The following is a 10,031-nucleotide window of genomic DNA, read 5'->3' on the forward strand; positions in this document are numbered from 1 at the left end:
GTTTCTCCTCCAGCTGAGTAAATTGACTAGAAACTACTTTTTAGAATTTGAACTCAGCAGCAACTCAAGTAGAACCAAAGAAGGAAGTAGGAGGAGGAGAGAGACATTTTAAAAGCAGCTGAAAAAGTGGGACAGCAAAAGATAACTGGGATTGCACACATGCCAAATCAAGACATTTGGAGAGTACATGGCTCCATCCTATGGACTCCTGGGATTTGCGGTTGGTGCAGATTCTTCAGAACTGGAAAGCCCTAAAATCCAAATCCCAAATTGAAAACGTTTTTGTTTTTAAAATTTTTGGAGTTTCAGATTCATGCTTTATATTTTCAGTGTATTCAATCATCGGGTACTGCCAATTTTGGTTCATTTTGCACTATGTCTCTGCATGGGTGGGTTTTTTAAAACTCTATTTTAATGTTGCATTTTAGTATTTTATATTACTGAATAGTATATAAATGTTTTATTTTGCAGCTGTTTGTAAAGCACCATGTGCATGTATGCCGATAAACAAATAAATAAATAAATAAATATGATCATGATCACCATGATCATCATCCCACTGTGGTTGAAAGGGATGATAGCTGAAGGCAAGGCAGAGAATTACAAATTCGATGGCACAGTCAAGGTGCATTGATATGGCAGAAATAATTCAGTTTGATACCACTTCAACAGATGTAACTGCAGCCTATGGAATCCTGGGATTTGTAGCTTTACAGGGTTCTTAGCCTCCTCTGCCAAAGAATGTTATTGCCTCACAAAACCACAAATCCCAGGATTCTGTAGGGTGCAGCTATGGCAGTTAAAGTGGTGTCAAACTGCATTATTTCTGCAGTGCAGATGCATCCTCAGATTCCTTCCCAAATATATTTTTCCAATGTTCTTCGTGAGAGAAAGGACAAAGGTTAGAGACATAGTCAGGAATACTCAGCTTGATATGTCTGAACTTTTGAAAAACCAAGAATGGCATTCCTGTGGATGAATTAAAGGAGTCAGGATCCAAGTGAAACAGGAGAGAGATTTTTATTGTTATTATTATTGGCATCACAGTTCAGTAATGAGAAATGTCTGGACCATAGATGCACTATGGGGCTATAGCCCTAGAACATAGGAAGCGGAAGGACCTGGACTCTCATGGCCGCTGAAGAGCCCTGGGCGGGTGGTAACATCTCTTTAAGGAGCCGGTCCCTTGACCACTCATAGCATGGTCATTTTACAGAGATAGGCTTGAGCCATTCGACAGTTCATAAGTTTCCATGCCCGAAGATCTAGAAAAAAGATAAGAGAAAAGAGGCATTTTGTTTTATTTTCATAATGCCATTGTTTTGTGATAAACAGTGGTCTAATCTGCACTGCAAAGGGCAACCATATGTCCTAATTTGCAGATGAGACCAAATTAGGAGGAGTAGCTAATACTCCAGAGGAAAGGATCAAATTTCAAAATGATTTTAACAGATTAGAAAGCTGGGCCAAAGCTAACAAAATGAAATCCAACACAGAGAAATGTAAAGTACTGCACTTCAGGCGAAAAAATGAAATGCATAGATATAGGATGGGAAACACCTGGTTTAAGGAGACTTATGTGTGTGAAAGGGATCTAGGAGTCCTACTAGACCACAAGTTGAACATGAGTCAACAATGTGAAGTGGCAGCTAAAAAGGCCAATGCAATTCAAGGCTGCATCAATAGAAGTATAGTCTCTAGATCAAGAGAAGTAATAGTGCCACTCTATTCTGTTTTGGTCAGGCCTCACCTGGAATAGTCCTGTGTCCAGTTCTGGGCAACACAATTCAAAAAGGATGTTGGGAAACTGGAGTGTGTCCAAAGGAGGGTGACTAAAATGGTGAAGGGTCTGGAAACCATGAAGCCCTATGAAGAGAGACCTAGGGAGCTGGGGATGTTTAGCCTGGAGAAGAGAAGGCTAAGAGGTGGTATGACAGCCCTGTTTAAATATTTGAAGGGATGTCATATTCAGGAGGGAGCGAGCTTGTTTTCTGCTGCTCCAGAGAATAGGACTCAGAGCAATGGATACAAGCTGCAGAAAAAAGAGATTCCACCTAAACAGTCGGAAGAACTTCCTGACAGTGGAATACACTCCCTTGGAGACTGTGGTGGAGTCTCCTTCTTTGGAGGGCCATCTATCTGGGGTGTTTAGGTTGCGAGTTCCTGCATGTCAGGGTACTAGATGGCCCTTGTGGTCTTGATCCAACTCTATGATTCTACAATTCTACTATTCTAGCCGCAAAGGAGGACAAGGCACCAATCACAATGACTGGAGCAAAAGGTTCTCCAATAGCTTCATGACAGAACAAAGAAGGTTCTGAATAGAATCCAGCATCTCAGATCCTTCATGTCTGTGGTGGAATCACTTGCTCACTCCAATGAGGCATTGCTCCGCAGTCCCCTTTGCCCTTCAACCTGTTGTATCCACTATATCCCCAAGGCAGGTAGTCGAATGCAGCCATGTCTATCCACCTCCAATTTTTCCACTGTAAAGACAGAAAAAGCAACAGTGACCTTCTAAGGATGAGGTAGAACCGCCACTTGTTCCCACCTTCCCAGCTGTAGCAATCTGAAGAGAACATCTGAATGGCATTTGGAAATTGTACTGAGACTCAGGATCTTTATTGGGATCTCTGAGAACTAAATCATAAATGAAAGTAGTCACATTTAGCATTTCTCCACTCTCCACTTCATTTCAAGCAAATAGGCAGAGGAGGTCATTTATATCAAAAGCATGGAAGTGATAAAGGCCCATCATCATTATCATCATCACCACCACCACCACCATCATTTTCTCCTTGATGCAATAAACATTCAGGGGGCAGGGGGTTTGTAAAAAGGCAATAGAAGGCCCTCCCTCACTAAATCTCATTCTTGAAGAAGGTATCAAGTGATTTTAGCAATGATCTTCCCACGACGAAGGATCTTTTTAACCACTATTCACAGCTCGGGACTTATTGTGTACAGAATCTGCAAATCTTCTTTCCTGCACTGAAAATTGCAATTTACTCCTTGGAAAAACAACACAGGCACTAAATTTTGACCTGTGAGGAATCTCAGCACTGCAAGATTCTTCTCATTAATACTGTACACATTTTATTTTCCACCATTTGGAATATTTTCTAAACTATTCCTTCCTTGCTAGGAGAAACCCCATTTGTTAATAGACTGGAAATGGTTGTATGGAAATGTTCCAACGGTGGCATTTTCTGAAAGGGTTATAGATTCATAGAATCATGGAGCTGGAAAAGTCCCCAAGGGCCATCCAGTCCAACCTCATTCTTCTACAAGAACTCACAATCAAATCATCCATGACAGATAGCCATCCAGCCTCTGCTTTAAAATCTCCAAAGAAGGGGACTCCTCCACCTTCCAAGGCAGCATCTTCCATGGTCAAACAGCTCTTACTAAAAGGGCATGTAGGGCATCTACCTTTACACACAGAAGGTCTCTAAACTGGGTGACAAACCAGAAATGTTTATGTTAATAGGTTTTTGCATTGTTGTTAATAGAAGTGTTCACAAATACTGAACAGTTCTTCCTGTCAGGAAGTTCTTCCTAAGGTTTCTTGTAGTTCACATCCATTGCTCCATGTTCCAGTTTCTGGAGCAGAAGAAAACATGTTTGCTCCATCCTCAGTGTGACATCCTTTCACATATTTAAACATGGCTATCATGAAGGTTAAGAGGTGATATGATAGCTCTGTTTAAATATTTGAAGGGGTGTCATATTGAGGGAGCAAGCTTGTTTTCTGCTGCTCCAGAGAACAGGACGTGGAGCGAGGGATGGAAGCTCCAGGAAAAGAGATTCCACCTAAACATTAGGAAGAACCTCCTGACAGTAAGAGCTGTTAGGCAGTGGAAGATCCTCCCTCGGAGTACAGTGGAGTTTCCCTATTTGGAGGTCTTTAAACAGAAGCTGGATGGCCATCTGTCAATGGGGATGCTTTGATTGAGATTTCCTGCATGGCAGAATGGGGTAGGACTGGGTGGCCCTTCTTGGGGTCTCTTCCAACTCTATGATTCTAAACATCCCCAGCTCCCTAAGTTGTTCCTCATAAGGCCTGCCAGACCTTTCACCATTTTGGTTGCCCTCCTCTGGAGTTGCCCACATTCTTCTTGAATTGTGGTGAACAGAACTGGACACAGTACTCAAGGAGAGGTCTGACCAAAGCAGAATAGATGAATACTTTTGCTTCTCTCGATCTAGACACAACACTCCTATTGATACAACCTAGAATTGCATTGACTTTTTTAGCTGCTGTATCACACTGTTGACTCATGTTCAGCTTGTGGTCTACTATGACTCCTACATCCCTTTGGAAAATGGACTGCCATATCGCTGGATCTTCTTCTTCTTCTTCTTCAAATTAGTTGGCATACTTTGAGGCATGAAGCTGGGTACATAATGGCCTGTTACAGACTCCCAAAATAAAGCTGCTTCGGGTCTCTTTGGAGGTATGCTATTTAAATGATGCATGCATCCTAAGAGTCCGGAAGCTGCACCAAAAGCTGCACTCCGGTGCTTAGGAATGGAGTGTGGCTTTGGTGCGACCTCCGGATTCTTAGGACCCATGCATCATTTAAATAGCATACCTCCAAAGAGACCCGAAGCAGCTTTATTTTGGCAGTCTGTAACAGGCCAGTGTGTCAAGTGAAAAAAGTAGGCCACTCATGACTAGGGCATGAGACTTGGGAATGGTGGAACTTTTCTTTCCTTGAAGACAACCCTAATGTGACTGCTCCTCCTTTTCCCTTTCAGACAGAAATTTCTATACAGAAATATTCTATACAGACCCTGTGCAAGGAAAGCAAAGCAAAGCAAAGCAAAGTTCATCTCAATGCTTACACGCTTAGTCCCTATGTTGTACAGTCCGATCCAGACAGGCCCATTAAGTTTAAAGAAGGTTTTAAGTCCAACTGCCACAGCATCCATTTCTCGGTCATGGAGGATAGATGCAAGATGACTGTTTCTTCCGTAAGACATACATTCTATCTGAATCAGACCAAAAACAAAGAGAAGTTTTACACAACAGAAAAGGAGGAGAGCAAGTAAAGAGAACTTGATCCTTAAATCTCCTGGTGTATCCTTCTGATACTTCCAGTTCTTTTGTCCTGACATCTCTGCTCTATTGATAGATGAACATTATGAGGAGCAGTCCTTCATAATATCTGTGATAATATCTGTGGTAGGAATGGGTAAAGCCCCTCTACTCCACATTTGTGACCTCTGAAGCCACTCCAGGTCCCAAAAGGCCTCCAATTGCGGAATTAAAAAAACACAGTGTGATTTTGGGCAATTTGTGTCTCTAAGAAATTTAGAAAGCCCACCAAATGCATGAAAATGTGTGAAAATACCCCACCTTCATCCACACAAGCATCCCAGAAACAGTGGCATCACTAGGCTTGGTGTCACCTAGTCACCATCTAAGATGGATAGACTTGGTCAAGGAAGCCCTGAGTTTGCACAACCTGAGCAGGGTTCTTCATAACAAGGACTCCTGGAGGACTCCCATTTGTAAGGTCGGCATAAGTCAAATATGACTTGGTGGCAATTAACGATAGGAAAAATTAGCCCAGCCAAGGTATTTTTGCGCCGCATGAGATCCATTATCTCTACAGTGAACTGTGCAATATGTTCTGTTCTCTTGTTTCCAGACCTTCAGTCTGTTCCTTGAATTATTCTTTTCAGTGACTTCTTGCTTGGCTAGGAACCTTTCCTGAACTGCCTTTCTTGCTCAGACCCTGGGTTCAGATCATGCTTCTGCTCTTACAAACCTTCTGTGTCTGAACCTATTCTGACTTGCTTTCCCAAATGCCTGCTCTCTTGAATCACAAAAGTATGTCTTTCAGGACACTCACCAACCTGAAACAGGAGATTGGTCTGAAGCCCCCCATCCTGTTGTCCACTCCAATGGACACACAGTTCAGTAACATACCTCTGCATGGTTCCAATTTAGCCGTTCTGGGAAATATCCGTAGCAATTTCTGTCATGTTGGAACCAGCCGCTCTGACACTTGATTCCTTGACTTCCTGTTACAGGGAAAGAAAATAATAATGGTATCATTGTTTTGTGGATTAAGTTTTATAGAGCTTTTATGATCTTTACTTGGGATGTGGATTAGTGATGTACCAATCCAAAATAATCTGCCCCATCTGCATTTTACAAATTGTTAATCTGACAGTTACTCAACCTCCAGATGCCCTTCTGCTCCCATTCTTGTTTGTTTGCAGCTCTTTCAGTCTTACTATCACCTATGAATTTGAAAACTAACATGATGGCTAGAACCCCGTTGGTTAGCCTCAACTAGACTAGACCCATTGAATCAATTTTTTAGAAACAGAGGATCTTCAGATTTGGAAGGGGCCACAAGGGCCACCTAGTCCAACCCTGCCACGTGGCAATACACAATTCAAACACTCTCGAAGATGGCCATCCAGCCTCTCCTTAAAGACCTTCAGTGAAGGAGACTCCACCAGACTCCAAGGACGTCCATATTCCACTATCAAATAGATCTTACCGTCAAGAAGTCCTTCCTAATGTTTAGATGGAATCTGTTTTCTTGTAATTTGAGCACTATGGTTCATGTTCTAGTCTCTGGAACATCAGAAAACAAGCATGCTCTATCTTCTACATGGCATCAGATATTTAAGGATAGCTATCCTCCTCCCCTGCTGTTGCCACTGTTACCTTTCTTGCAGAGCTCCTGCCACCCCCTCTGCATTTTCTCCCCCCAGCCAGTTGTCCCTTAGACTTTTAGCTCCTTTCCCCCCCAGCAGCTATACCTGAGACCTTGAGGCATGGCTAGGCAACTGGCCACTTGATAACCCTACTACAGGTATTACCACCTTTATTGGAGACGGTGCACTCGAGGTGATCTACTCTGCCTCACTGCAGGGGGATATGAATGGGATCTCCATCACCAACTCCATGTTCCTAGGACTCAGTTCTCCATTTCTTCAATCCTGCTGGACAACATCTCTAAGGGATCAATACAATTAAACGAAAAGATCCCTGCATGTGTGTATTTATTGGGGGGTGTCCTGAGGAAAGAAGAGACAGCCTACAGGCCACCAAGAAAGAGGTGGAAGTAAGAGATTGTCAATCTGCAAAGGCACATAGAGAATGTGAAGTTGAAGGCTTTCATGGTCCGCATCCATAGTTTTTTAGGGTTTTTCGGGCTATGTGGCCATGTTCTAGAAGGCTTTGTTCCTTAGAAAAGCTACTTTTTGAACTACAAGTCCCAGAAAGCCCCTGCCAGCACTGGAAATTTTCATAATTGTACTCCAAGAAGCAAACTTTTCAAGTTCCATTGAGCCAGCTTATATTAACTAAGACTGCGCTGGTTCCAACCACAGCTTGAGAAGACCAGCTAGAACGTACCTTGTGGGAAGAACGAGATAAACAGGAGCCCCAAAAGGGAAAAATGAAACCAGGATTCTGTCCCCATTTGAATCTGAAAAGAGAGCAGAAAGAAAAAGAAACATGTTGCTAGATGGGCCAATACTCCCATGGAACATGATTCCTATGTTAGATATAAATGCTTCCCAGCAGCTAAAGAGGCAGCTATTTTGTTGTAGTTGAAAAGAGATAATACAAAATGGATTTTGTACCATTTGATTAATTCAATGTCTCTCTTCATTTGGGACCAAGAGTTGGACAAGTTCAGAAGGTGGTGGAGAATAACATTAATTGAGTGGGTCTAATCTTGTTGGGATTGGCTAATAAGAATCCGCCCAAAGTTTTTCCCTTCCACCAAATGCACAGATTGTGTTATATGCCTTATTGTTGTTGTTATTTTGTCTTATGGTATATACCCATGTACAAGTCTAGAAATCTTAGTCAAGAAATTGACCCCCAAAACCTGAGCTGACTTATCCCCGGGTCAATGTAAGTACTGTACTTTAACTCTTATAAAGGAAAAGGCAGCCACCCTTGGTGAAAGGCAAGAGTATTATCTATCCTGGAAGCACTGATCCCCCTTTAGTCTCTCATCCATCCAGCCTTTAATGTGAACACACAGTTATGATTCCTGCTGGAATTCTGTAAGTCCTTTGGCATTGCTTTCCTTTGCTTCATCCTTTAGATCCTTTGTTACATACTGCTAAATTTTACCCTTAACTTATCCACAAGTCAAATCAAAATCCATTATTTGGGCCGCCAAACCTGCTCTTGGTTTATACATGAAGTTGACTTATAGTCGAGTATCTACGGCAGGGGTAGGTAACCTGCGGCCCATGGGCCTGATGCGGCCCGGCGAGGCCTTGGGACCGTCCCCAGCCCGGTTCTGCCGCCGATTACCACCGGGGCCTTTGGCATCTCGCGCAAGGGGCACAGTGGGGCAATTGTCTATAGAAGCCTCAGAAACATGCATTTATCTTAACATTTTTTAAAAAATCAGCAATTTTTTTCACGTGTCCTCCATTTTTTATTTAAAAAGTGTCCTCCATTTGAAAATTTTGTCCTACATTTGTCCCGGTTTATTTATTTAATTAATTTTTTTAAACTTATTTAATTATTTATTTTTTGGCTTTGGCCCCCCAGTTGTCTGAGGGACAGCAACCCGGCCCCCGGCTCAAAAGGGTTGCCTACCCCTGATCTACGGTGTATGAACACAAGCACACCCCACCATTCAGCAGTGGGTTGCCCACTCTTAATATTTCCTTTATTCTGTTTTGGTACCTGGACTATGGGTGCATACTCTACTCATAGAACTGGAAGAGATACCAAGGGTCACCCAGTCCAACCCCATTGTGCCATGCAGGAACTCACAATCCAAGCCCCCTGGGACTGATGGCCATCCAGCCTCTGTTGAAAAGAAGGAGACTCCACCATATTCTGAGGGAGCCTGTTCCATGTCAAACAGCACTTACAGTCGAGACGTTATTCCTCATATTTAGGTGGAATCTCTTTTCTTATAATTTCAGTCTGTTGGTTTATATGCTAATCTTTGGAACAGTAGAAAACAAGTTCTTTGAGCTTTTTTATATCAAGATCAAGAAAGCATCCACACAGCTACATTAAAAAAAAAAAATCCAAGAACATGTATGAAAACTTGCAGTCTTGAAAGTTTTCATTGCTGCATGTGAGAATGGAGGAGGAAGAGATGAAGAAGAGGAGAAGGAGGAGGAGGAGGAGCAGGAGAAGATAGACATCTCTACAGTAGCTGCCTTGAGTCCTTTGCAAGGAGAAAGGCATGATAGAAACCATTCATTAAATAAAAATAAATACAGTCGGCCCTCCTTATCCACTGATTTTTTATCCATGTATTCAAACATCCACGGCTTGAAAATATTCCAAAAAAGTATAAATTTCAAATAGCAAACCTTGATTTTCCATTTTATATAAGAAGTACCATTTTCCTATGCCATTGTATTTAATGGGACTTGAGCATCCATGGATTTTGTTATCCATGGGGGGGTTCCTGGAAGCAAACCCCAGCGGATACCAAGGGCCCAATGTACAGTACAAATAAACACCAGAGTTTGTACCTTTCGTATTTTGCTACATTCCTCTAACACTCAATAATGTGCATCACTGACTGTCAAAGTGAGTAGTCTCTTTGCATCTGCCAGAGTGGGCTGTAGCCTATCAGCACATGCCAAATAAAAGTTAGCACTTTTTAAATTGCCTCTGTGCGTTTTGTTGTTCAAAGGGTGATAATAACTCACCTGTCTGTCCCTCCGCCTAGTTCTCCTTAACTTTCCGTCATCAATGGAAACTTTCATCGATGACAATGTGCAACATGCACCTGGGCCATTTATAAATGAGTAAAGAGGAATGCCAGGCACTTGCAGAGTGTGCATGGGAGATGCACAAGGAATGCAGTCATCGCACTGAATTGCTCAACATATCAGGACACTCCTCCTTCCCCAAGTCACCAGGAAATGCATATAAGTTTCTAAATGGGGCATAGAAGGTCTACGGACATGAATACGAATGAGAAGGGAAGGAATAATGGACTAATAAAGTCATTACTGACTTATATTTATTCAATTTAGATCCTCCTTTTCTCCCATAAGAGACCGAA

The 10,031-nt window shown here is 42.3% G+C and overlaps 1 protein-coding gene across 1 annotated transcript; it reads right to left on the bottom strand.

Moving 5' to 3' along the window:
* Positions 1-1,194: 1,194 nt before the first annotated feature.
* On the bottom strand, positions 1,195-9,729 carry LOC121930828 (regenerating islet-derived protein 4-like). The gene is made up of 6 exons (XM_042467729.1): positions 9,673-9,729; positions 7,385-7,457; positions 5,939-6,033; positions 4,849-4,995; positions 2,375-2,486; positions 1,195-1,265 (listed from the first exon to the last, which is right to left on the bottom strand). Exons 1-6 carry the CDS (start codon positions 9,727-9,729, stop codon positions 1,195-1,197), a joined length of 555 nt encoding a protein of 184 aa, XP_042323663.1.
* Between the last annotated feature and the right edge of the window lie 302 nt (positions 9,730-10,031).

The sequence above is a fragment of the Sceloporus undulatus genome, chromosome 5, assembly GCF_019175285.1.
Source record: "Sceloporus undulatus isolate JIND9_A2432 ecotype Alabama chromosome 5, SceUnd_v1.1, whole genome shotgun sequence".
Classification (NCBI taxonomy): Eukaryota; Metazoa; Chordata; class Lepidosauria; order Squamata; family Phrynosomatidae; genus Sceloporus; species Sceloporus undulatus.

Bases quoted from the DNA above. Each gene is read 5' to 3' on its own strand.
- LOC121930828 (XM_042467729.1), bottom strand. From the start codon at position 9,729: ATGAAAGTTTCCATTGATGACGGAAAGTTAAGGAGAACTAGGCGGAGG. The intron at 6,034-7,384 runs GTACGTTCTAGC...TCCCTGTAACAG, and splicing joins TATCTCGTTCTTCCCACAAG to GAAGTCAAGGAATCAAGTGT. The intron at 2,487-4,848 runs GTAAGCATTGAG...CTGTCTTTACAG, and splicing joins ACAACATAGGGACTAAGCGT to TGGAAAAATTGGAGGTGGAT.